The sequence below is a fragment of the Podarcis pityusensis genome (assembly GCF_964106645.2).
Source record: "Podarcis pityusensis genome assembly, chromosome: 2".
Taxonomy (NCBI): Eukaryota; Metazoa; Chordata; class Lepidosauria; order Squamata; family Lacertidae; genus Podarcis; species Podarcis pityusensis.
The window spans coordinates 27,714,968-27,742,745 of NC_138029.1; the positions used below are offsets into that span (position 1 = coordinate 27,714,968).

Consider the following 27,778-nt stretch of genomic DNA (forward strand, 5'->3'; position numbering starts at 1 on the left):
CTCAGTGTTTGGCATTCTTCCAGCCTTAAGATTTATATATCAACATATTTAGCAACAACCAGGTAACTAAAGGAGCCCCGAAGCCTAACATTTAGCACAGGCAATGAAGAACTTTTCTGAAAGGGTTTCCCTCCTGGGTGATCTCTGCTGCCTGGAAAACTTAGCAGCCTAGCATCAGTTTTAAAAGGATTGCACGCAGATGTTAGGACTTGCCCACAACCAGAAGTTTCCCATGGAAAGGGATGGGCCAAGACACAGCAGCATATGGGCTCAACATCCACTCCCAGATGGAGTTGCCATCAGCAACTCATCCTCCCCACCTCGCTGCAAAACAGGACAAAAAGGCCAATTAAAAAGCAATAGGCAAACATCCCCCTTGCTCCTTCTGTTCCAATTTGTGCTCTTTCCTTTTTTTTGTTTATAGCGGATAATTGTGGGCACGTCTTTAATCTTTGTAACTCACTTTGTTCCGATCACATTTGTCTTCCCCTTCTTCTATCTGTCCCCCCGCTGAGACCAGGAGTTTAAAATTCCTTCTGGCTATTAATTAAAAGCAAGCTCTCTGTTATAGTAAGTGTACTTGCCACAAATTAATAGCGGCCTTTCTTAATCAAATCTTATCTCCTCCGAACGCACGGTGCGGGAATTTGGTATCTTGGTCCGCCAGGGCATGAAATTTAATTTCCCCTACCCCAATTCCTCACAATTTGGGTCAGATAATAGGAAGGAAGGAAATAAACATCCCAACCCATATCTGGACAACTGTGTTTATGTTTCATGTGAACTCAACTGACACAGACAAAAGCCTTGGAAAAAAGAAGAAGAAAAAGAAGATCAAAACACAGCACCAGAATCATCTCCCCAAAGACGTGTTCCATTTCTCAGCCATTTACCTCGTTTAGACATGGCTTCGGCAGACGGCCCTAACATTTTTGCATTATTTAAAGAGTACAGAACGAGCAAGTGGGTTTATATTTCCCAACCTGCGTGTGGATTTCAGTAAGTTACAAGAGCTTCACCCCCCCCCCCCCCAGTCTGTAAGCTTCTGTGGGCAGATGGGAATGTTAACATCACCCGTGCTTGCTGCATGCTGAGTTCATATACACTCGCTAGCAAGAAACCCATGGGCTTCACCTCTGGAAACAGGGCAATTTGCCATACCCCGACTGTGATCTTGCCGTGGGCTTCTGCTGCTTTCCATATTTGACTTCTTGGATAGCAGAGGTTATGAGCCGGCAAGTTCCTGGTGCAAAGCTCACCTGAAATCAATAGCTAGCCTTAAATAAGCCACCCTCTCTAAGCCTCAGTGTGCATGTCCCCATCTGCTACAGCATATTTGGCTTCTCAGGTAGCACAGAGACCCACGACACGAGCTGTGAGCCAGAAAGCTTCTGGTATAAATCTCACCTCCGGTGTGAAATCATTAGGTGGCCTCAGGTAAGCCACAGTCTAGGCCATCTTATGATATGCCATCTTCAAATATCTCAAGGGCTATTACATGGAAGAGCTTGTTTTCTCCTGCTCTGGAGGGTAGGCCTTGAACCAATGGCTTCGAGTTACAAAAAATGAGATTCTGACTAAACATGAAGGAAAAACTTTCTGGCAGTAAGAGCTGTTCAACAGTGGAACAGTCTCCCTTGGGAGGTTGTGGACTCTCCCTTCGTTGGAGGTTTTTAAGCAGAGGTTGGGTGATCATCGGTCATGGATGCTTTAGCTGAGATTCCTGCATTGCAGGGGGTTGGACTAGATGACCCTTGGGGTCCCTTCCAACTCTACAATTCTGTGATCCTCAAGTCTCTATCTGCTACGTGGGTAAAATAATATTGATCTAGTTCATATGGTTGTTGAAAAGATTATTAAGGTAATGTATGTGATATGCTTTGCACACTCTAAGGCATTTATTTTATTTATAGTAGTAGTAGTAAAGGTAAAGGGACCCCTGACCATTAGGTCCAGTCACGGAGGACTCTGGGGTTGCGGCGCTCATCTCGCTTTACTGGCCGAGGGAGCCGGCGTACAGCTTCCGGGTCATGTGGCCAGCATGACTAAACCGCTTCTGGCGAACCAGAGCAGCGCATGGAAATGCCATTTACCTTCCTGCCAGAGTGGTACCTATTTATTTACTTGCACTGAGTGCTTTTGAACTGCTAGGTTGGCAGGAGCAGGGACCGAGCAATGGGAGCTCACCCCGTCGCGGGGATTCGAACCGCCAACCTTCTGATCGGCAAGTCCTAGGCTCTGTGGTTTAACCACAGCACCACCCTCGTCCCTAGTAGTAGTAGCAGTAGTAGTAGTAGTAGTAGTAATTAAATTTATGTACTGTCCTTCATCCGAAGATCTCAGGGCAGTTCACAACATAAAAATACAGGATCAAAACACAAAATAAACAGCTAAACAAAAACAAAACACATTCAAAAGGCGATAGAATATTAATCAGCCAAAGGTCTGTTTGAAGAGGAACATTTCTATAATTATTATTATTTTGTTGCTGCCCTTTGAAAACAGGATCCCCTTAGTTCCAGTGAGGGCTCAGAAAAGCAAAGCAAGAATCTGCCCTATACCAAAATCAGCCCATTGGTCCATAGCACAATACTATCTACATTTCTACACAAACTGGCACCAGCTCTCCAGGTTTTCAGCCAGGGGTCTCTGAGGATTACCTGGAGATGCTGGGGATTGAGTTTGGCACCTTTTGTATGCAAATGTTCCAACATGGCCCTTCCTGTGTCCCTAAGAGCAAAGCAGCATATTCATTGAGTGCTCCAAGAAATACATTTTTCAGATGCTGTTTCAGCTTTCAATCCCTGCCAGGAGGCGAGGTGCGCAGAGAGTTTCAGAGAAGGGGGTGAAGCGAGAGAGAAAGGGTGAAACCCTAAGCAGAAAGAGTATCCCAAGCTTTAGACAAGAGAAGAGTATCAGGAGAGCAGAGGTGACAAGCACACAAACAGAGATGAGAGATCGAGCTGATAGATAACAGCGAACAGATTCAAAAAACCAAAATAAAAAGCAGTAACTTAATATTGGATTATACGCGGAAACAGGATCCAGTGAAGGGAGAGTAACAAAGCAGAAACACCAGTACAATGAGATACAGGGCAAGGGAGATGGACAGCAAAATTAAGAAGAGAACAGAGGAGGTGAAGTTGAGAAAGACAGCACTTAAGAATTGTCAAGGTGATTGGCAAAAGAGAAGGAGTATGATAATTAAAGGAGGAGGAAGGATCAAGAGAAGCTCCCCCCCCAAAGCGTGAAAGATGGGCAAATGCCACAAGAGAGTTAAAAAAATGAAACAACTATAGTAAAGGAAGAATGGTGAGCCCAAGAGATTTTAATAGAAGAGATAGAAAAGGATCAAGTGCATGAGTCATTGGTTTAGAACAAAGGTGGGAAACCTGAGACACATCCATACCCAGATCTGCTTGGACTGCAGCCCCGGGCATCATGGCCAATGGTCAGGGATGATGGGAGTTGGAGTATTGCCACATGTGGAGGACCACCAGTTCTCCACCCATTTTAGAAGGGCAGGGGAATACAAAGAAAGGGCTTCAAAATAAATAGAAATGGAGAAGAAAACTGGAAAGGGGAGAGGGAATAGCAAACAGGAAAGTGATCCGAGGTAGGAAAGAAAGGAAGAGAATTAAAGAAACATGCATGATTAGTGGCAACATTATCTGCAAATAAATTGAAGAATGGTATGAGAAGAGGGGCATGGACGAAAAGATAGGTGGAGAAATGAGAGATGAAGGCGATTTAATAAACTCAGTGAAATAGACTTGCCCGGCAGAAAACAAGAGTGATGGAATGCCTGCACCATGTGTTTTTTGGAAGCAAGACAACACGAGCAAAGACAGGGAAGGAAAGGGGCCAAGAAAGCAAAATAGGTAGGTGAGGGAGAAAGAATCTGAGTTTGTGAAGACCCATGTGGAAGAGAGTTCAAACACAGCAGAATGGGGGGTGGGGGAAGAATGTGTGGGGAGGAACATGTGCCTTATGGGGAAAGAGCTGGCTAGGCGGAAATGCGCATTTGCATCCCATCTGAAAACCCCTGCCTCTTCTCTTAGCTGTGGAAGTGAGCAAGTTCATTCCGGCCCAAACCATCCATCTCCTTCTGCAATCCCCTCCCAGTACAGATGGCTGCTTGGAAACGAATGAGCAAGGAGACTAAATATTTGTGCCTGCCTGCCTCTCTGCTGCCCGCTGACAGGAAAGTGGCTAATCAATAATAATTGTGAGAGCACATCTTGCATGCTGTCTGTCGGGACAAGCGACAGAAGCTTTGCCACAACTGTGGGTGTGAAGTGGCAGCAGCACCAGACGAGAGGCGACTGCGTGTGACAGCGTAGGACAGACACAACCCTGAAAATGTGAGTGTCAGGAGAACATGGCAGATAACCACTGAACATACAGCTGCCTGAACCACTAGAGGCACCCTACTCTTCTGTGATGTACATTTGTACATACTATATATTGTCGTATGTGCTTCCCAGAGAGATAGAAAAGTTACAGGAGCACCCCTTTTCGTAAGGTTCATCCCTTGTTGCATAAAACACTGCAGACTTACTGTGTTGGTGCCGAGTCTGTCTATTTATGAATTTGCAAGATGGGCAAAGAGAAAGCAAGCAGCCACCCAGATGGACAGGGATAGTTGTTAGAGCAGAATCGGTTCCTTCCAAACCAACCACGTGTCCTTAGGGTATGTAGCCTTGACTCCAGGGGCTTCAGTCCACTCCGAAATCTCCCTAGGCCAGTGGTTTTCAACCAGTGTGCCTTGGCACCCTGGGGTGCCTTGAATGGTCAGGGGTGCCACAGGCAACAATGGCCCCCCATCCTGCTTTCCTTCCCTCCCTCCTCTGATGCCCTCTCGTGTCTCCACCTCCCAAAGCTTGTGCACCTGTTTGCTGCAAGCTGCTGAGGCAAATGTTGCCTCTGGGGCTGGCCAGGGGGGCTAGCTGCCAGGAACTGAGGCGGCCTCAGAGAAAGCAAGTAAGTGGGTGAGGGAGCCCAGCCAGCCAGTCTGCAAAAGGGGAGCCTTTCTGCCACGTAGGCCAAGGTGACTCTCATGTTCGCCAGTTTCCACCAGGCCCCTGTGGGGCAGCATGAGCAGGCACCTCTCCTTGTGGGAGGGTGTGTGTGTTTGTGTGCCTCAGAGACCGGGGCAGTGGCAGCTGTTGCCTGGAGGACTCCCAAGGAGAGGGGAGAAGAGAGGGGCTGCCGGCTCTGAAGGCGTGACATAACTGGGCTTCTGAGGTTTGGAGCGTGTTTCTCCACAAGGGAGCCACAGAAAGAATGTCGTTGGTCAAGGGAGCCGTGTACTCAAAAAGGTTGAAAACCTCTGCCCTAGGCGATACACCCCTCTTCCCAGGCCACATTCTTCCGTAGCCTTGTTCCACACCCTCAAGTGAGGTTACAGGGAACCAGACAGAGGGCCTTCTCAGTAGTGGTGCCCGCCCTGTGGAATGCCCTCCCTTCAGATGTGAAGGAAGTAAGTAGCTATCTTATCTTTAAAAGACATCTGAAGGCAGCCCTGTTTAGGAACGTTTTTTAATATTTAATGCTGTATTGTTTTTAACACTCAATTGGAAGCTGCTCAGAGTGGCTGGGGAAACTCAGCCAGATGGGCGGGGTACAAAGAATAAATTATTATTGTTATTGTTGTTGTTGTTGTTATTTCCACTTGGCTGGAAGGTGCCCTTGAACTGCAGCAGTGACTCTTGCCTGCCTGGATGGAGGTACCTCTGACTTCCACACAGCTGGAATGCAGCCTACTGTACAAAGGTAGGTGTTACATCCATGGCTCCACCCACATCTGCCCCTGGCTCCACCCGCCACTGGCATAGGATCATAGAGTTGGAAGGGACCCTGAGGATCATCTTGTCCAACCCCTGTAATGCAGGAATATGCCGTTGTCCCATACAGGGATTGAACCTGCAACCTTGGTGTTATCAGCAGCACACTCTAACTAACTGAGCTATCCAGATCATGAGGCCATGGAAGGGGATGTGGTTCTTGGGCTGCAGAAGGTTCCCTACCCCTAGTCTCAAGAGCTTCCTACAAGTCATTTCCTTGCAGAGCTCGTTCATCCTCTTTTACAGACCAAATTCAAATTTCTCTTTCTCCTAGTAAGGAAATGGGAGCCACTGAAGAGAAGTATAACAAAGGAGAAACATGGGCAGAACGAGATGGGGGCAAAAATCACAGCTGACAGGTGTAATCTGCAAATTCCAGTCCTTTGGTATTGCCACAAGCAATCAAAAGCCACTAAGCGTGCAATCACAAATCAAGCTACACAGAAGTCTGGAGAGGTGGCAATCTCTCCACTTGACAGAGCACACTAGCATCCCTCTGTTACATACGCATATGCAAGCGCACAAACTCACTCTCAGACAAACCACACATGTGGCCTTGGGCCATCTTTGTCACTCTCTCATTCCATGAAAGTTTCTTCTGAGCTCTGTCACCTCTGGCCAATGTAGGCTCAGTTTCCTTCTAGAACACTTAAGTTTCAGTCTTATTCTGGAATAGCCATCTTTCCCATCAGCCTTGTCCAATAGTGGTCACTCCCTAGGCAAGCAATGTCTTGTCAAAAGACAGCATGTCACCTTGGCATTTTAGAGTGCTCCCTTTCATACAGATTCTTACAATCATCCTCCTGCTGCTCTGGCATTTTTCTAGCCTATGAAGCAAGTACATGTAGTGATATTCATATACAATGGTGGTAGATGCTTTGTACACAAACCATGGCTTGCTGCTGCTATGGGGATGAGGCACACACATTGCTTGGCATTCCACTCATTAGTCCCATCAGCAAAAGGATTTCCATTTGTGCAATGGAACTTTCCCCCCTTATTGAATCCTGCACCCTCCCCAAATCTGCTCTGAAGGGTTGGGGGAACACCTATAACATATATAGTGGGTGCACAGAGGAGGAGGGGGGAGAATGTTCAGTTGCATAAGCAGAAATTCTTGCACTGATGAAACATTCTCATTAGTGTTATGTTGGGTTCCACCCCATACAGTGTCATGACATTTGAGGCACAGAATAAGTTGCATTGAATTCAATACAATACAGGTTGTCAACTTTCAGCTGCAACCCTGCATCCTTCATAACAGATGAATTCACTGACTCCAAAGCTCTGACTACCTTTCAGTCCAGCCCTATGAAATTATGTCTATTATTTATCAAAACACTTTGACACCTCACAGGCCGTTTGACATCTCTTTTCTCGTGCACAGGACTGGAGTGGATGATGCTCCTTCAAGCATTATAATTTTTCTCACTCCTCAGCATCAACGTTATTATTATTATCAATGGATATTGGCTGAAATCCATTGACTTAAACCAGGGCTGCTTCAATAAGCACTGCCTTAAATGGGAATGGGCCTGGTCATAATGTGTCCTGTACTTGGATACATTTCGTCCCTGAAGAGCTTAATTGAAAATACCACAGACAGGGAAAGAAATATATGAGCCTCATTATGCAGAAGAGAAAACAAGGGAATGAGAAATTAAATCACCATTCCGAGTCCTCCGCAAAGGAAAGGTGGGCATGAAATCAAGTTCCAATCAACTTCAGATGGATTCTCAGGGCATCATCTGCTATCAACCTGTTCCCCAAGTAAGCAGTTATAAAGTAACATATAGCGCCGAGAATTAGAGTACCTTCAAAAGCAATAAATATAAAGCTGTGGCTTTCAATTGCTGGAGTCACCTGGGAGATTGCATCAGGGGCCCCTCAATGCAGAAATAAAGTAATGGCAGACATGCTATTCTGAAGGACAAAACATTGCTGACCATGTCCAAGTCTGTACAGCTACAAAAGTGTGCTGAACAAAAGGTATTTAAGTATACCTTCCCTAAGAAACCAGAGGCCTTTCTCTTGGGCATAGTCGGCCAAATGGTGTTAAAAAAGGATAGAACTTTCTTTATGTATGCAACAACAGCAGCAAGAATACTCATCGCAAAGTATTGGAAGACACAAGAACTTCCCACGCTGGAGGAATGGCAGATGAAACTCATGGACTATATGGAACTGGCGGAAATGACTGGTAGAATCCATGACCAGGGAGAAGAGTCGGTGGAGGAAGATTGGAAGAAATTCAAAGACTATCTTCAGAAACATTGCAAAATTAAAGAATGTTAGAGTGATGTTGGACTGAAAATAAGCGGTTTCCAGCTGTACAGGTTAAGGTTAATGACAGATTAAGACTAAAGATTAGGATTAAAGATGTTTAATGAAATGGAAATTTGACAATTAAGAGGTAAAATTTTAATGTTACATTACATTAAGACTAAAGATTAGGTTTAAAGAAGTTGAAGTTATATATTTCAATATTATATTAAATTAAAGACTGGGATTAAAAAGGTGGAAAAGAAATTGCTGGACAAACAATTTGGATTGGAATACAAAAGAGGGAGGTACGAGGAAGTCCAGAAAATAAGTAAATTTAAAAACGGAAATGGAAAAGAGATATTGTTTTTTAATTGTTATGTTCTTTTTTATTGTTGATTTTTGTCTTTTGTGTTTTTTTATTTTCTCTTTGAGATTTGTATGGTGTATCTGTGTATATTTTTTTTATGTTTTTCCTTTCTTTGTTGTTTAATTTCTGATTGAAATTTTAATAAAAATTATTATAAAAAAAACAAAAAACAAAAGTGTGCTGAACAGACACACCCTCACTTCATATGTGGTAATAAAAAGGTAAAGGGACCCCTGACCATTAGGTCCAGTCGTGGCAGACTCTGGGGTTGCGGTACTCATCTGGCTTTATTGGCCGAGGGAGCCGGCGTACAGCTTCCGGGTCATGTGGCCAGCATGACTAAGCCGCTTCTGGCGAACCAGAGCAGCGCATGGAAATGCCGTTTACTTTCCCGCCAGAGCAGTACCTATTTATCTACTTGCACTTTGACGTGCTTTCGAACTGCTAGGTGGGCAATATGTGGTAATAGGAAGGGCAAAAACAGCCTGGACAGAACCCCTTCTGCCACATGAACTGAACCAAGCTTTGGCTTGCTTCCTGTAGCTGTAATTCCAAACATACTGAAGAAAGTATGTCCTCATTCAAATGAACGTGACTTTGTCCCAAGTAAATCTTATTAATATCAAGCAGGGTTGCCTACAAAGCACTCTCTCGTGACCATTTAAAAAGCTGTAATGCTCCACGTGGTAGATGCTGAGCTCCAGCTAAACCCCCCCCCCCCCCAGATTAAGATGTCCACAAATGGAGCATAGAGAAGCGAAAAAGTAAAATTGTGCCAGTTATCGCTATTATATTAGAGACATTATTCAGTACTGTATTTTTTTTAAAAAAGTTTTAGGAAGAAAAAAGAAAATTCTAGCAGCAAAGAATTGCTGTTTCAAGGGCTGAACAAGGGGGTGGGGGGTGGAATCCTGCACTGTACCTATATAACAATGCAAAACAGAGGAGCAGTGGGGAGTGTGGGTGGTGGATTTTAGAGAAGGACACTTAGGGGCCTGATGAAATGTAACTGGACAGACTGCAGCAGAGCTGAAAGAATTGCCAGAACAACAAACCGCCAGGACAACAAACAGGTTTCCAGTGCCTGAATCACAGTTGAATGGTCTTGTCTCCTTATCCTCTTAATTTGATTTCACACCTTTTCAGAACATTGGCAAAAGTCAGTTAGCTGGTTTGCTTTGTTTGCAATTCATAGATTTGCAATTTGCCCATTTGCAAGCTGTTATTTTGGTATTGAAGCTAACCAAGCTCTTGCTCAATCTCTCCAAAGCATGCAGCATATGGCTGAAACCTTGGCAATTCAGTAAGAAGTTTCAAAATATATATTAAAAAAAGGAATTTGCAAAATGCATGGCAATGAAGAAGCGCGGGCATGGTTCTTGCTTTCCTGTGCCTGGGATGGCTCTGTTTGAATTCACCACCCTGTATACTGGAAGTTTGTGTCTAATGTTTGCATCAGATACAAGTGGATGTTCTTTGTTGTGGGCCCTTGTGCAAAATAGGGTATTGGGTGCCCCCTCCCAATTTAGTTTGGTTATACACAAGTCTCCAATTACATTCCTCCTGACTGGCGATGAAATATTATGATGAAAAGTTATTCAATTAAACATGAAGAACCTTCAGACTGTATAAAAATTATAGATCCATCTTTGTACGTAATATTAATTGGCATGAGAAAATTACATTAAAACATTACAATGATTACATCAATAACTTTAAACTTGGTTCAAAGAAAATCCAAAACTTTTTAACTTAAATGCAAATGGAAAAAAAATGAGATGAGCAAACGCATCCATGGTTTTTGGAAAACCCATCTGATGTATGTGTTCCTTTAAAAAGATCTTTGCATTTGCTGAGCCCCCTAGGGTCTGCAGACCCTCCTGTGCTGTTCACCCCCGTCCCCACCTCATACGGGCACAACTGAAGGAGTAAAAAGTTGGCCAAAGTTTAGGTTGTAGTCCAGCCACCAGCAAAGTAGCTATGCGGCTGAAGTGTCCCCAGCCTTTGCATCACATTTTACACACCGGCTAAGATGGCATTCCACATCTCTATTTGACATTCCTGCATCCTCCTCCTCTCAAGGTCACCCATCCCTCCACAAAATACTATTCATAGGTGATTGATGGGCCTGGCTGGAAAGCTATCGCTCGTCAAACTAATCTGCGCGGCATTTTCTTCCTGCAAATTCTGCCATTAGGCACTAGGACCCCATGCACAGTGCAGCCATCTGCTAGGCCCAGCGCACAACATGCTCACCTTGCTTGCCGAAATGGATCCGTCTAGAAGCTGACAGGCTCACGCTGAGAGCCATCAGGCAGCGAATGGAGAGCGCAGTATGGAAGTCCAATGCACTGTCAAGGTTACGAGTGCTGAGGCCTTCATTTGGCAGCAAGGACACCCAGCTTCGCTTCCCCTTCCATCCCCCATTGCTAGGTGTTTGTTTGGATCAGAACTGTTGATATAGGTCCTCCATGGGTTCGCCAAACTCCCTACTCATGTGGGAGCACATAAGGGAAAACGATGGCTACCATGTAAAAAATGGGTGGTTTTGGTACATGGTACCTATACATGGGTTTCTGGCACCTGTAGTTAAAAGCCAAGGCCTATCTCAGAGGACGAGATGGTTGGACAGTGTTCTCGAAGTTTGACCAAACTGCGGGAGGCAGTGGAAGACAGGAGTGCCTGGCGTGCTCTGGTCCATGGGGTCACGAAGAGTCGGACACGACTAAACGACTAAACAACAACAACATCTCTGTTTGAGTGGAGGCCACAGGCATAAGTAGCAATATGTAATGTTCTGAACAGAGCATTTGTGTCCCTGCACTAGCTCAGGTGCAGTCAACATGGTGCTCTCCAGATGTTGCTGAATCAACCCAAGACAGCATGGCCAGATGACTGGAGTTGTAGTCCAGTGACCTGCAGAGAGCACCTTGTCAGGCAAATCCCTGGACTGGCTCCTTACAGATCCCATCAGTGCCTGTCCAAGAGACTCTGAGGAAGGAAGGAAGGAAGGAAGGAAGGAAGGAAGGAAGGAAGGAAGGGGGAGGGAGGGAGGGAGGGAGGGAGGGAGGGAGGGAAAGGAGAGCTATATGGGATGCCTGGTGGCTTTGGGCCATATGAACATTTTACTCTGCAGCTTTTAGGATTCACAACTCTACTGTAGAGCATGAGACTCTTGATCTCAAGGTCATGGATTCTAGCCCCACGTTGGGCAAAAGATTCCTGCACTGCTGAGGGCTGGACTAAATAACCCTTGTGGTCCCCTTCCAACTACAGTTCTATGATCACTCCTGTTCAAAGGAGTACAGTGGTACCTCGGGTTAAGTACCTCGGATTAAGTTCCAGAGGTCCGTTCTTAACCTGAAACTGTTTTTAACCCGAAGCACCACTTTAGCTAATGGGGCCTCCTGCTGCTGCCACGCCACTGGAGCACGATTTCTGTTCTCATCCTGAAGCAAAGTTCTTAACCTGAGGTACTATTTCTGGGTTAGCGGAGTCTGTAACCTGAAGCGTCTGTAACCTGAAGCGTATGTAACCCGAGGTACCACTGTACTGTACTGTATCCTGGTCTGCAGGGACATGTTTTGTCCTTTTTTGAATCCTGCAATTCCTCTAAGGAGCTCAAGGTGGCACACATGCTCCATCTCCCTCTCCTTTTCTTCACAACAGCCCTGTGAGGTGGATCCGTCCCAAGGACTGCAATTGGCCTAAGGGGCATGTAGTGACACTCTAGCCCATGGGTAGGCAAACTAAGGCCTGGGGGCCCAATCGCCTTCTAAATCCAGCCTGCAGACAGTCCTGGAATCAGCATGTTTTTACATGAGTAGATGCGTGCTTTTGTTTAAAATGCATCTCTGGGTTATTTGTGGGGCACAGGCATTCATTCATTCCCCCCCCCAAAATATAGTCCGGCCATCCACAAGGTCTGACAGTAGACCGGCCCCCTGCTGAAAAAGTTTGCTGACCCCTGTTCTAGCCACTTCTCTACACTGGGAAGTGTCTCTCTCCCCCTACCTGTCTGCTTCTCTAAGGTAAGGGTAAAGGGACCCCTGACCATTAGGTCCAGTCGTGGCCGACTCTGGGGTTGCGGCGCTCATCTCGCTTTATTGGCCGAGGGAGCTGGCGTACAGCTTCTGGGTCATGTGGCCAGCATGACTAAGCCGCTTCTGGCGAACCAGAGCACGGAGCACGCCATTTACCTTCCCACCAGAGTGGTTCCTATTTATCTACTTGTACGTTGACGTGCTTTTGAACTGCTAGGTGAGCAGGAGCTGGGACCGAGCAACGGGAGCTCATCCTGTTGCGGGGATTCGAACCACTGACCTTCTGATCGGCAAGTCCTAGGCTCTGTGGTTTAACCCACAGCGCCACCCGCGTCCCTTATTTCTGCTTCTCTACTTTGATGCATTCCCTGGAAACAGGAAGGTGTCAGGTACCTCTACCTTTGGAGGAATGTGGTCCTGCTTTATGCCTCTTAGACCAATTTACATCCTCTCACCTTCCTAGGCAAACAATGGAGGGAGAGGGAAGAAGCACAAAGGTGTGTGCTTAAAAGCGCAGCCTGTCCCAGCGAGACATGGTGGCCAGGTCTCCTGGCAGGAACATATGGTTACACAAAATGCCTCCCACCCACAAACCCCTTCGCTTGCACTCATATGACTGTGCCTGATCAGATTTGGGATTTCTTACATGGGCTAATCGGATTGCACGAAGGCAGTAACTGGATTAGGCAGAAGGTTTCCAAAGTGAGAGAGGCGCAGGCTTGGGAGGAGCTGCTAAGCAGCACATAATAAAGCCCACTGCACGTGACCGTCGCAGGAGCAGCACAGTCTGCCCTTATAGCGCATTTCATTTCTTCAAAGTGCAACAGGGCTCATGATCCCAGGGGTACGGCTAGGTACTTAAGAGGACTCTGGGGCTTGGGTCCATGACACAAAAGGCGCAAGGCATCTGTGGTGTTACTGGCACAGTGCTTTGCAGCATGCCCAGCCACCCTGAAAGTAGTAATAATAATAATAATTGGAGGGAGGGAGGGACAGGAGATCCAGCACAAAAGATTTGGGACTTTACCCTCTTCTTGGGATAGGAATAATTATCTATGTAAATCTATACTCAAGTAGCCAGTGTGGTATAGTGGTTAAGAGCAGTGGACTCGTAATCTGGTGAGCCGGGTTCGCGTCCCCGCTCCTCCACTTGCAGCTGCTGGGTGACCTTGGGCCTGTCACACTTCTCTGAAGTCTCTCAGCCCCACTCACCTCACAGAGTGTTTGTTGTGGGGAAGGAAGGGAAAAGGAGATTGTTAGCTGCTTTGAGACTCCTTTGGGTAGTGATAAAGCGGGATATCAAATCCAAACTCTTCTTCTTCTAGCCTGGGCTTCGCAATGTGACAAACTGGAAATAAGGAACATGTTAGCTCCAGCCCAGAAACAAGCAAGACAAAAATGTGGACAAAGTTGCTAACTCTAGCTCTGAGCTAAGCTGCATCTGTCCTAGTAGTCACAGACCTATTGTCTCTCAGAATGAGAGTCACATCTAGCAACGGGATGGCAAATATGCCAATGTGGAAGACAGCAGAGAAGAGAGGGCATTTAAAAAGGGGGGGGGGCCTGCCTCGCAGGGGTGGCATAGAAGCTCCACAAGGGTAAGCTATAGGGCTGTGAGGTGAAAGAGCAGCTCAGGACCGGGCAGCTGAAATGAAGCTGACATAACTCTGCTCTCGGCACCTCCTCAGTGTTTGGGCAAGTCACACGACTGGTTAGATTTGGCACTGTGACTGCCTCTGCCTCACAGCATAACTATGTGCAAAGATCACGCTGCCACCAGAAGACCCTGCCGGTGATGGAGGGAAGGGGCAATGCCCGCCTGCTCCCTTCGCATATGCACTTACGACAGGAACGAGACATGCTGACAGCTTTACAGCACTGACGAGCCCCCTGACAGTGTCCAGAGACAGCCTGAGCTTGGAAAGAGCGCCACAGCCTTGTCATGGAGGATGAGGGGTGGTGGGGGTGCGGGAGGGAGGACAAGAAGTTCCGACGCCTCTTCCCACCACGGCTCTACAACTGCCTTGCACTCGGCAACCTGCAGACTGACAAGGTCCCTGGCAACTTTCGTCCTATTGACCTCAACTGGTTTTAAGGGATGGTGCTGGAATTGTACAGAGGTGGTGTCCAATCTACTGAGCAGACAGTGTGTGTGCTTGTGTAAACACACACACACACACACACACACACACACACACCAAGTTCTTGCCTTGAACAACAGAATCAGAAGGATGCAAGTGTCTTCCAGAAGTGCAGCCATGTTAGTCTGCTGCGGCAAAAGCAGCAAAGAACGACCTTAAAGACAAACAGATTTATTATAGCACAAGCTTTTGTGGACTATGGTCTACTTCTTCGGACGGTCAGAAGGTCTGACTAGCCTACCCCACTCCACCCCAACTTCCATTTTGGGTAGCTCCTGACACATGTTCATGTGGCTCCACTGCCAAGGTTACCCTACGAAGTCTGAGTAGTGAAAGTCTTGTTTCTTGCAGCTTATGTCTATTCTCCCTTGCCTCTCTAGGTGGCAAGAAAATTCACAATGATCATGTGTGATCAGAGGCCTACTGTCTCTGAATATCTGTTGCTGGGAATAGCTCAGCTGATTGGAGTGTGGGTGCTCATAATGCCAAGGTTGCTGGTTCAATCCCCATATGGGACAAGGGCACATTCCTGCATTGCAGGGGGTTGGACTAGATGACCCTCAGGGTCCCTTCCAGCTACAATTCTATGAATCGTAAGTGGGGAGAGTGCAGTTGTACTCATGTCCTGCTTGTGGGCTTCACCATAAGCTTCTGGCGAACAGGATGCTGGACTAGAAGAGTCTTTGGTCTGTTCTAGAAGAGGCCTTCTAACGTCCTTATGCTGTTCCTAATTTTTCAGATAGATTAACATATATCCCAAGAAGAAAAACGAACAGTGGAGAAGGCTGCTCTGCATGAACACCAGCCACCAAGCAAGGGAAGTATCGCTAAGCATAAATGGGATAAATGGAACAGTATGCAATGATCCATGTTTGGCATTTGTTTCCGGTGGGTAATGGGGAGGTGATCACTTGGTATACGGAATATTAAAGTAAGTGGGAGTTAAAAGGAGCGTGGATTGATAGTTGTGGGAACTTTAGCAGTTGACAGCTGGGAGAGGGAAGAAGGTGGAAGGTAGAAGGAATTGGCTGTGTAGGGATGAGTGGTGGCTAACCTCTGGCCCTCCAGATGTTGTTGGACTACAGCTTCCACCCATCCCTGGCCGTGCTGGGTGGGAGGGCCATGTCTGGCAACCAACGAGTTCCCTACCCCTGGTTAGGAGATTAGTAGTTTCTAATCATCCCAGTAGCTGCATTCATCCCAGACTTCTGTTTACTGTTAATTTGCTTCCGATGTTCCTTAAATAAACACTCTGCTGTCAGCTCTGGGCAACTGCCAGTGAAACCCACACTTAACGGGATAGATACACCTACACGGTGCTATTAGCACAAACACATGTTGCTCTTAGCACAGTGCTTTTAGTGACAAACAAACAATAAACCAAAGCAGACTCCATAACTAACTAGCCTCTGACATACATCTCAGCACTGAAAACATCTGTGCACAAAAATTTATCTTGGAGTTCCTGTAACCTGCTCTGAGCCTTCAGGATAAGGCAGGAATAGAAATCCAGCCTCACAAATAAATTTGCAAAGCCTATGCCATGTTTTAGTGCAATAAGGTACTTCCCAGTGCTTCCCAGCTTACCCCCTGCCCTTAAATACACCGCCACTGAGCAGAGAGCTTGCCCAGTAATGGAATGCCTCCCTTCTGCCAACTCCAGGGCCCCACAATGCTTTGTCAGCTGCTTTAAATTGTTTATCCCCAGGTCTTGTTTATGAGCCGATAAAATCCATACCATTGTGAAGCTGGCTCCCTCTGCTCCTTCCCAAGGTTCCATGGGGGCTCAGCGGCATTTACAACACCAAGAGCTCTCCAGCTCTTCAGCCGGCCAATTACAAGCCTGGTTTGCAGTCTAAAAAGGGGGATTTGGGGGGGGGGTCATCTTCCTGGAGAAGCCTTGCACATAAATAACTCACCTTATTCCGAAGCCTGAAAATGCAGCTAATTGAGACTAGCAGGACAGAAGGCGGGGAGACCAACAGGACGTGAAGCCAGAGCCAATGATAGGCAGAGCCAACCAATTCTCCTTTTGCTCCCATTCTCCTCCATGCTGAGTTGTACAAGGGCAACACGGAGACTAACACGGAGAAGGAAGCTGATGGGCTGCATTTGGATTTACGAAGGCAGGCAGGTGGAGGCTGGTTGAAGTAGGTGGACCAGTGCCCCATTTGCCCGGATACACCAGCCTCCACTGTGTAAATGACAGGTTATAAACAGCAAACTATCTCCTATGAGATAGGTATCTAGACCTGAGTTAGGCACCCATAACGATAAGGAAAACATAGCCTGACTGCCTTGCTCTTCTTCCTAGACAGCTCCCATGGGTGATCTGAGGCACATCCTGCTTGCATTAGGAAGCAACAAGTACAACCACCCCAATTTCAGTTGCAAGTGATGAAGGCCAACCCAGCCAAACTCATAGCAAGGTGACTCTTTAGGGACAGGTCAAACAGGGTTTTCTGATCTACCTAAGCTTACAACATCCTCATATTGATTAGAAAACCCAGGTAGAATGTGCCACTTCCACAACCTACAGGCTATCAGGTAGAGCAGCCTTCCCTGATCGAGTGTCCCTCCAGATCGGTTTGGACTACAACTCCCATCAGTTCCAACCAGCATGGCCAGTGATTATGGGTGCTGTAGTCCAAAAGCACCAGACGGGAGAAGGCTGAAGCAGCGGACATAACACCAGGAGAGGGGGGTGGGGAAAGAGAACAGATCCTTGCTTGTAACCTTGGAGGCTCACACGGACTCAGCTTGGGCATTCACTACTCAGAATTTGGGTTACAATGCATTGCTCAAGGGAAGCAAACATGGTGCTCCCTCCAGACGTTGGTGGACTCCACTCCCACCATCTGTCCCTGCTGGCCATGTTGGCTGGGGCTGATGGGATCTGGAGTCCAACAGTATTTGGAGAACACCATGTTGGCTGCCCCTGCTGCAGCCCATCTCCTTGGAACCACTAGTCAACACTTAACTGCTTTGTAAGACAATGGGAAAAGCCCACAATGACCTGTCTGAATAAGAGGTTTGGGTCAGGGATAGGGAGGCTGCAGCCCTCCAGATGTTGCACAACTTCATCAGCCCAGCCAATTTTTAGGGATGATGGGAGCTGAAGTCCTGCAATACTAAAGAGGGCTGTGGGTTTGCCATACCTGATTTATGGAAATTCTCAATGTGAGGTTAGATGCCTTGACCATCCCCACCTACTAGCATGCGAGATATGGCCCTCACTCTCCTCACTGGTTCAATCCTGGCTTGCTACAAAGGGATGCTGGATGAGCCAGGCACGTTCCCTTGTCCTCCATGCATATACATATACGTGTGCACGTCTGTGGGCCCATTTTATTACATTTTCCCTAATTAATGTCTGTTTCCAAAACAAATGCTCAGCTACTGCAGGCCTCCCAACAGCCCTGGGGCTGGATTGTTAACGAGGATTTTAATTTGTTAATTAAAAGCAGGATGCCTTCGTAGCAAGCTGCTGCAGTACAGCCCACCTCTCGGAGGAGGCACAATGGAAAGAAGGGAATCAAGATACCTTCAAACATGCAGTGCATGAAATTTATGTCCAAACAAAAGTGGAGCCTGGCTAAGATCCAGGAGAGATAGGAGCTTGGATGGTTCTGCACCAGCACCAGTCCTGGTCATTTAGCAGATGGGAATTTCCTCTCTCATGTACTGAGCCTGCGGGGAGCACCAAGCAGCCAATCCCTGAGTATTTATCACTGCTGAGAGACTTGGGGGGAGGGATTTTGCCTACTACCTGTAACATGGGGTGCTTCTAGACAGGACTTTATTGGTAGCATGCATAAACACATGGCTTATTGTAGCTGACAAACACTACCGTCAACACCAAAAGGCCAGCCCATGCTCTTTCGGCATTTAATTTGGATTTCCCTTAAAACATAGAAAACCCAAAAAGTAAAAACAACCTGTTACACATCCACAGTCCCTGTTGGTGTGAAAGTGCATTAGGGTATTGCTGTTTTTTGTTTTGTTTTGTTTATCACATGCATTTTGACTTATTCCCGCATGCACCTCACAGAGGTTTAGACATTTCACCTTCCATTAAGACCAGACTAGAGCTGGACCTGATCAACGCAGTGTTGAAATACCATAACCAGTTTAAGGAAGAAAGTTCTGCAAATTTGTTAGCATTGCAACCCAAGGTAAATGGGAGAGCGCCTGCAACTCAAGGTAAGGCGATTTAATTTTTCACTTTGAGTAAATGAAAGGTGGATATATGGTTTTGGTGGTAAGCCACTTTGGACACCCAACAGAAGATGCAAAAGAGGCTGTCTGAATAACATGCTCTTCCTTGTCCTTCCTTTCCAAGTCCCAAGGGAAGAGTGATGCCAAAACTCCACCCATGAACTACACTCCTCTGTGCATTATTTCCCGGTCTCTAACATCCTTTAAAAAGTCAATGCAGTGCTCAATTCATTAAGATCGCTTCTATTCATTCAACTGGAGCTATGCCTCATTTTCCTCACCCACTCCACCGTGTTAAGATCATGATGGGTTTGGAGAAGCAAAAAAGGAGCTGAAGACCTTTTCAAAGGAGAGAGAATCTGATCCTGAAATCTCTCTTAACAGCTGAGGCTCAGGAGTGTTTATTGCTAGTAAAGGTGTAGGATGGTTCCTGCCAGCTGATGCACAAATCTAATTCTAGCACCTCCTCAGCTATTCCATATCCTACTTGTAAGGAAGGCCGCACATTTTCTACATGTTTTCTGACATGGAAATGCAGCTTCATCAGAAAGCAACTTCGGACAGTCAGCTTGCAAGAGAAGCAAAGCATGAGTGACTTGTGCATCCTCTCTTCTCCCTTTCTGGTCCAAAGCAGACGTGCCCCACCCCCGGGCTCCTGCAACGCAATCTCCCCACAAAAGATGAAACCAGAAGCGTGAGAAAAGGAAGCACTGAGACAGCAGTGTTTTCCCTTTCGCTGCTACTATGGAATGTCTGAAGGAGCTCTAAATGAACCCAACTGTGTGTTGCCCTCTCCACTTCCAGCACTAGCTACCTGGATGTGGTACTCTGGATCTGGTCATCATTAATACACATATCCCACCAAATGATGCTCAGGCCATACAGATAATAGCAAAGTCATGCAGAGTCCACAGGAAAGTTGCAACTTGAATACAAGATGGGAAAGGAAACCCCGCCATTACACAAGTTCACATATATGCATGTATTTATCTTAGATTCCAATACTTAAGAAGGTTGGTGGGGGTTGCTGTTGCTTGTTTTATTTATTACATTTATCTCCCACATTTCCTCCAAGGAGTTCAAGGTACTGTATGCACTTCATTTACTCCCCATTTTGTCCTCACAACAGCCCTGTGAGGTAGGTTTCAGCTGAGAGATGGTGACTGGCTCAAGAGCACACAGTGAGGTTCACTGCCAAGTGGAGATTGAACCCTGGTCTCCTAGGTCCTAGTCCAGCACTCTAACCACTACACCACACTGCCTCTCTTGTTTGGTATGTCATAAGAAGGCTAAGATAAGAAGAGCCCGGCTAGATCAGACCAAGAGCCATCTTTGTTCAATATACTGTTTCCTTTAAAATAAATAAATATTGGTTTTATTCATAACAATCTATATAAAATAAACATCAATACAATATCACAGTGTGGGATTTCTCCAATCTCTTGACTTCCCTCTACCCTCTCTGTGGTTCCATTATATTTATTATTCATGCATACATGTCCATATCTTATTTTCCATCTATACATATCTTATTCTGTTATCATAATACTGCAAATGTTTTTTAGAATCCCGCTGATGTATCAACTTGTATACAATGCTTTGATATATATGCAATAAAAAAATTCCTATTCATTTTTAAATTTGTTATTGTCCTGATTTCTGAGTCTGTTTCTAAATTCTAAATTCTGTTAGTTTAGCCATTTCTGCATATTCCATTAACTTAATTTGCCAATCTTTTCTTGTGGGTATTTTCCCCGAATATACTGTTTCCTGCCATGGCTGACCAGATGCCTCTGGGAAGCCCTGAAGCAGTGAAACAACAACAACAACAACACGGTGCAACAACCACTAAGACAAAAACCAAGCAATAAGCCCAGTTAAAAACCAATAAATTGGCAATTCCTTTAGAGCCGCCACCTTTTCCCTTCTCAAAAAAACCCCAAACAAATAAAAATAAAATCATTCGAAGGACAGCAATTCTGCCAGCCTTCAACAGCATTCTGTGGGAGACTAATGGGATGAGGCAAATAATCATTTTCGAGGGGATTCACCACAGAATGGCTTTTGAGACTGGCATGAATACAGAAGCCACGTTGGTCATAGAACAGATGATGACTTTCAAGCACCAGCTTGAGATCTGCCTCTTCCCATCTCCTTCCGCCTGCCCCCCGCCCTCCTACGTCAAAGGGAAAGGGAGCCTCTGTGGCGGCAAAAGCTTTGGCCCCTGGGCATATTTTGTTCATTCACATCTCTGGGCTTGGCCCCAAATCAATCTTCTCCATAGCTGCTGGAGCAGCCTTAATCCCAGCTGGCTAACAGAGTTCCATTCACTCGCTTGGGGATGTTGACACAAGCTGAGAAAGAGCCACTGTCTGTAGGAGCTGGGGAAAGCATAGAAGCGCCTATTGAGGCAGCTCCTCGCTCTGCTAGAGAAATGCCAGCCTTGCCCAGCCCACCACATTGGAAAAGCCAATATTTCCCCTTTCAAGAAGCCCCCCAACACACAGCACTTTTGTTCTGTTCCAACGGCCAAACTTGTCCCTCTGAGAGGAGAGCATTTCTTCTCAGCCAGCCGCTGAGGGAAGCAGAGGAAAGGTTTCCTCTTCAGAAAATCGCCTCAGAAAATCACTTTTTTTTATTCCCCTTACCTTCCATTTCAAGTCTTTCTAGTCACTGTCACTACAGATAGCGCAGGCAACTTGGTATGTTAAAAATGGATCTTTTGATGCACTGGATTTAAAAAATAAAATAAAAATATCGGATTACTTCTGAGGGGCTCAGGGGTAGCCTACAGGGTTTCCCCTCTTTATCAATACAACAACAGTGTGAGAGAAGTTCGGTTGAAAGAAAAGTGTCTGGCCCAAAGTCACATGAATAAGCTTTGTGGTTAAGCAAGGGGGTGAATTCAGGCCTCTTTGGTGTTCATCTATCTAAGGCTGGATGCAGGGCCGGCCCAAGACATTTTGACACCTGAGGCAGACCATAAAATGGCGTCCCTCCCCTCCAGGGAAGGAGGAGTGAGAGAAGATGTACACCAGGAACAAGGATGGGACAAAGATCTACAATGGGATCAAGGGAGAGAGAGTGAAGTTCTACCTCAGGAACAAGGCGGGAATCCAATTCGACCTTACCTGACTGTTGAAGCGAGAATCGAAGATGGATGCAAGGGGGGGGGGGGGAGACCTGCGTTTAATCATGCCAGGCAGGTGCACAGCTCAAGAGACTCCAGAGGGCACCCCACTTCAAACTGGGGGGGGGGTCAATCTATGCAGCCAAAGGTCAGGAAACAACAGTCCAGGGTCAGCCCAAGTACTGAAGTCCAGCAGTCAAGATACAGTCCAGAATCAAACCCGAAGCACAGGCCCATATAAGTCCAGGAACATCCAAGCTGAGGCCCATCAACCTGGGCAGCTGAACAGACACAGCACCTCCGCTCTGCTTCCATTTTGTACTTGGCCTGCTGATTGAAGCCTCTGGGCTTGATGCGGCAGGTGACCCTCACCTGTTCTGAGTCGACTCCAGCTGAGGAATCACATACAGTGGTACCTCTGGTTGCGAACGGGATCCGTTCCGGAGGCCCATTCGCACCATGAAAAGAGTGCAACCCGCAGCGGTGCGTCTGCGCATGCGTGGGTTGCGATTTGCCGCTTCTGCGCATGATGTCATTTTGTGCGTCTGCTCATGCAGCGAAACCCAGAAGTAACCCTTTCCGGTACTTCCGGGTTGCTGCAGGACGTAACCTAAAAGAACATAACATGAAGCGGACGTAACATGAGGTACAGTATGACTGTATCTCTTCCCAGAGCTAGTGAGCCCCACATGGCCAGCTAGGGAGGTGGGCGGTGGGCCCTTGCCTGTCTCAGCCTCCTAGAGCGTCACTCCCGCAGCTCCCTACGCCTCAGAGCCCATCCATGGAGACAGGGGCCCCTCTGGCTCTGGTCCTGCTGCTCTGGTTCCTACCCCTCGTCATCCTCTATCATCCTATGAGTACTTCCTTCCCCTGTTTCACCCCTTGCCAGGATCTTCTTCCCATCATCCTGCCAATTGATAACAACGAATGGACCAGCAGCAGACTTCTGGGGCTGTTAGCACAGTGCCATTCAACTTCACCATGCTCCACCACCGCCACTGGGACCCACACCTTTTTCTACATTCTCATCTCTCCCCCCCCCCTTCCTCACAACCCAACCGCACCCCACCCCCCTCTCTCTCCTTCTTTGCTGTTGAGATAGCAGCAGCAGCAGCAGCAGCAGTAGTGCTGGTGGTTTCTCTGCCACCTCTGGCACCTGAGCTCTGAGAAAGGGCCAAAGGCATCCTTCTGCCAGGAGAATGCCTGGGACATCAATGATTTGCCACTGTGACTTAAGCTTTAAAGAAGAAAGAAGGAAACCTTTAAAAGCCTTTGTAGTGAAGGCATTTTCCTAGCTGCTTTGCCCAGATTGCAGACCCTCCAAGTATCCCTATTTTCCAGGGATAGTCCTGGATTTACAGACGACGTCCTGGTTTCTGATTTGATGAATGTTTGATGTGTTGTTGTTGTTGTTGTTGTTGTTGTTGTTGTTGTTAGCTGCCCAGGGTCTCCTTTGACTGGACTTAACCGCCCAGGGGTCCTTTACCTTTTTTTACCTGCATATACGTATGGATAGCAATAACCCGTGCTTTCACCACCTCCTAAGCTTCATGCGGATTATCTTCGAATATCTCTGGAGGTCTTTTTTGTTTTGTTTTATAAATATTAAATCAGCTTCGTGACTTTTTTTGTGTGTGTGGCTAGAGAGTCCAGAACTTCTAAATGTGCATGTATACACACAGGAACAACAGAAGCAACAAAGCTAATCAATCATTGTTCCACTGCTGCTCTGCTGCCAGGTTAACTTGGCCTACACAGTCCTAAAATTATGATAAGAAGGGAAGTTTATAGATCCTTTGTTTCCACAGCCAGTGAAAGGATGTACAGATAATGATCCTAGATCAGGGGTAGGCAACCTAAGGCCCAGGGGCCAGATGCAGCCCAGTCGCCTTCTAAATCGCTAGTGTTGAAGTAAGATTTGACTGCCAGTCCAGTTGGAGTCTGCATATGAAATGGGATGGGATGCTATGTTGTCCTTAGGCTAAGGCAGCAAATTGTCTTGAGCCAACACCAGCATTTTTAAAAAGAATCACAAACTTTCAGCCTTTCCCCCACCAACATATTTAAATACAAACATACCAAAGGAACAGGAGGATAATGTTCCTAGTTTCAGTCCTTTCACCGCCAGCTCATTCAACCCCTACCAGTGCTGCCCACATCCACAAACACATCTAGCTAAACCTTCATGCACATATATACCCATGTGCCGACAGAGCAAGAAGAGTTTCGATTCCTTAGATCGTATTATTCCAGTTTTGTCACTCTCTTCAGAGCTACCTAGCTTCTCTGAGGCACAACAGTTATTTCACTAACTTTTGGCAGCTAGCACTCTAAACCAAGTATTAAGACAAGGCTCCTCCGTAAACACTTCCTGGTAATTTTGAAATGAGCCCGGTTTATGAGATTTACACACTGCATTGAAGATTTATTTCCATTAATAACATCTTTTCACATCTGATCCAGCTGTTTGAAATCATACCAACCTCAGCTTGATTAAATCCTACTTGAAGTCACCTTTTTAAAAAATATAAAACCCGCATGTAATTATTTATTAAGTATGTAGCTTGTGTCTGATTAGTGTGCAGTGACATCTGAACTATTCAAAATGTCAACAGCGCTTAATAGCGCCTACCAATCAAACCCTATGCTCTGCATCGTGCGGCGCCAATCACCCAATCGCAAGCAAGCAGGTAACAAATGAAGATGCACGTACAAGTAATGAAGCTGTGTCCGAAACAAAAAAAAGTAGTTGCTTCACAAGCCACACTTTTAAAATGAACAAATGAGAAACAACATTTCAAGTTGAAATTTCAGAAAGCACTGAAACTTAGGAACATGAACCTTCCATGCTCATTCACCAACACTGTTCGGTGAGGGACAGACTTATCAACAACATTCCTTTGAAACCATTCATCCATTCCCCCACTGCAAGACTGATTCTGTAGCTAAGGTTTGGATCGTCATACCTTGAACTACCATCAGGTAAAGGGAAGCTGCTGACAGCTGCTTTCTGGGGCCTTTTCAGCCAAGAGCAAAGGGGTCATTTGCCAGAGAGAAACACAGCTGCATGGATGGATGAGCATGGCTCATCTTCTTCTTCTTGCTTGACACAGGAAGTTGTGCCTCTTCCACCTTTCCTTGGAAAACAAAACTACAGAGCACGTACCAGCTCTTAGTCTGAAAAGGGCTGGCTCCCTTGTAGCTTCCCCCCGTAGATAGGTGTACATGAGAAGTTCCCAAGGGGACAGCAGGCCACAGCCTGATGCTTCATCTTCATTTGCCGCTTGTCAGCTCGTGTGGTCTTTTCTCAGCCACCCCCGCCAATGCTCCGTGCTCTCCCCCCTCCCACCTCCCAGCATGCCGCCAATGTTATAAATCCACATTTTCAGCACAAACCCACTTGTCAGGCCACATCAGTGCACACGGATGACGGGGACTGGCCTGTTCCTCAGCACGACCAGACGTCCTTCCTAATCAATCAGTCCCAACAGCAGCTAGGTGGAAGCGAAACAAGAGGACAAGGCGACTGAGGTTGGGAGGTGGGAGGAGGAAGAGGGAGAGTCACTTTGTCAACACAGTCACTGCAGAAAACAGGGGGTTAGCAGGTTGGGTGGCAGCATCTCTCAAAACTCACAGTGCTCAAGTTTGGTGTGCCTGGTCTTTTCTGAGCACACACACACAGGCATCATGGAGTGATGGACAGTGGAGTGGTACAATCAAACACAAAGGCAGACAACTGGGGAGATGGATGGACTAAATTCTCTATTTTTATTTGTGTTAAATCTGTGTCCTTCCGTACCCAGGAGATTTAAGGTGTGCACACCCAGTTAGAAAAACATTGACATTGGAACAACCTCTCACTATGATGTATCCTACCAAACAGAAAGGTCTTGTGGGGCGGGGGGGGGGAGAGAGAAACAGCACTCTGAAAATCACATTAGGACTGTCCTTCAAAATAGGATGGAGTGCAAGCAATCACGATCTTGCAAATACTTGTCAGACCCTACAATCGCGTCAGGCAGCACCTCACAAGAAGTTGCTTTATACAGAGTCAGACCATCTAGCTCAGTATTATTCCCTGTACTGACTGACAGCTCTCCAGGGTTTCAGACGCAAGTCCTACCCCCCAAAGTCCACCACAAAACATTTCAGGTGGTGATTCCCAGAAGAGCTCGTTAAAGGTATTCCTGCAAGGATTGGAGAGCCATAGGAACCAGAACTGCAGGGGTCTCATGCTCAGCTGCACATGGAGGAAATCAAGGCAGTTGAGACCCAAGCAGCCACTAAACACCTCTCAGAGAATACATGGGAGCATACTGGAGCAAAGGTACAGCTTCCCTGCAGAGTAGTGGTGTATCACTGAGCAAAACCACTTTTCCTCTTTTGAATTAGAGAATTCACTCTAATAAACAGGATGGTCCATTTGAAAACGAGAGAGTTATTTGAGGTTGTTCTTACAAGACTGACCATCCCTTCCCTTCTTGGGAAACATGAACTTAGCAGGGTATAAGTTCACTGAACCTTTCACTTTCTATTGGACAGAATGCTTAATCTCAGTGCCCAGGTGCCCCCTTTTCCTCTTCTCGTAATAATAATAAAACAAATAATCATCATAGGAGGCCTGTACACTGGGTAACGCCATTCCAAACTCATTTGTCTCCAGTTAATAGTTCTCTTGAAGCAAATGAAGGACAGAGTGGAAGCCAAAGTGGGAGAAGCGAGGGACACTGGTGGGCAGTGGATGATGGAGAATGATCCTTGGAGGAGCCTCAGCACAGTGCAGACTTTCTGAATTCAAGTATTCCCCCCCCCCACCCCCCCACCCGTAGCCATGAAAAGGAGATTATAAGAAACACATAGCATGGGCTGCCAAAAAGGAGTGGCCCCTTTGCTGGTGGTAAGGTGTGCTGAAGATCTGGTGCCCAGTGGGGGAGTTGAATGAGACACTCCATGGATCAGCCCCACTAGAACAAAAGTCCTTGAAAGGCTGGCACTAAAAAGCAACGTAGAGGCTTTGGGTCCATTAGAGGACAAAATACCAAAACAAACTCTGGGTACTGAAATCAGTACCTAATACAAATAATACATTGACTCATGGTACTGTGCATTGAGGTTGCCAAAGACCCCATCATACCCTGAGGTCCAGCGCCAAGGGCCTTCTGGCGGTTCCCTCACTGCGAGAAGCCAAGTTACAGGGAACCAGGCAGAGGGCCTTCTCGGTAGTGGCACCTGCCCTGTGGAACGCCCTCCCTCCAGATGTCAAAGAGAACAACAACTACCAGACTTTTAGAGGACATCTGAAGCTTTTAATGTTTGATGCATTACTGTATTTTAATATTTTGTTGGATGCTGCCCAGAGTGGCTGGGGAAGCCCAGCCAGGTGGGCGGGGGGCCGGGGTATAAATAAATAAATAAATAAATAGTAGTAGTAATAATAATAATAATAATAATAATAATAATTCCTCTTGGGACTACGAATTTGGAGTCACAAAAACAGCAGGACACACAATCTAGGGTGATGAGATATGCAGGGGTGATAGCTAAAAGGTCTGGACACTACCCAGATGTTGGCTTGCACAGAGAGATAGGCGTGGGGAACACAATGTTACATGCCCAAGCCATTGTCTCATGCAGCTGGGGACTCTTAAGAACAAAAGAGGCAAGATGAGCAAATTATGCTCATTTTCATGACACTTTTTGAATTTCATTACAGGGTTTATTTTGTTGGAAAGGTGTATATGTGTGTATTATCGACCATTTGCTAATTT

At 46.5% G+C, this 27,778-nt stretch overlaps 1 protein-coding gene across 9 annotated transcripts in view; it reads right to left on the reverse strand.

The window, feature by feature from the left end:
* Window positions 1-27,778, reverse strand: part of SDK2 (sidekick cell adhesion molecule 2) — a 339,664-nt gene that overhangs the window by 242,072 nt on the left and 69,814 nt on the right. Inside the window, exon 1 of one of the 9 annotated variants that reach the window (XM_080994330.1) lies at window positions 21,529-22,041. The exons of the other annotated variants lie outside the window; for them this stretch is intronic. Coding sequence (XP_080850456.1) covers window positions 21,529-21,535 — 7 coding nt within the window. The 5' untranslated portion in view covers window positions 21,536-22,041. Of the gene's footprint in view, window positions 1-21,528; window positions 22,042-27,778 lie in introns of those variants that run through there. 9 annotated transcript variants of the gene reach the window in all.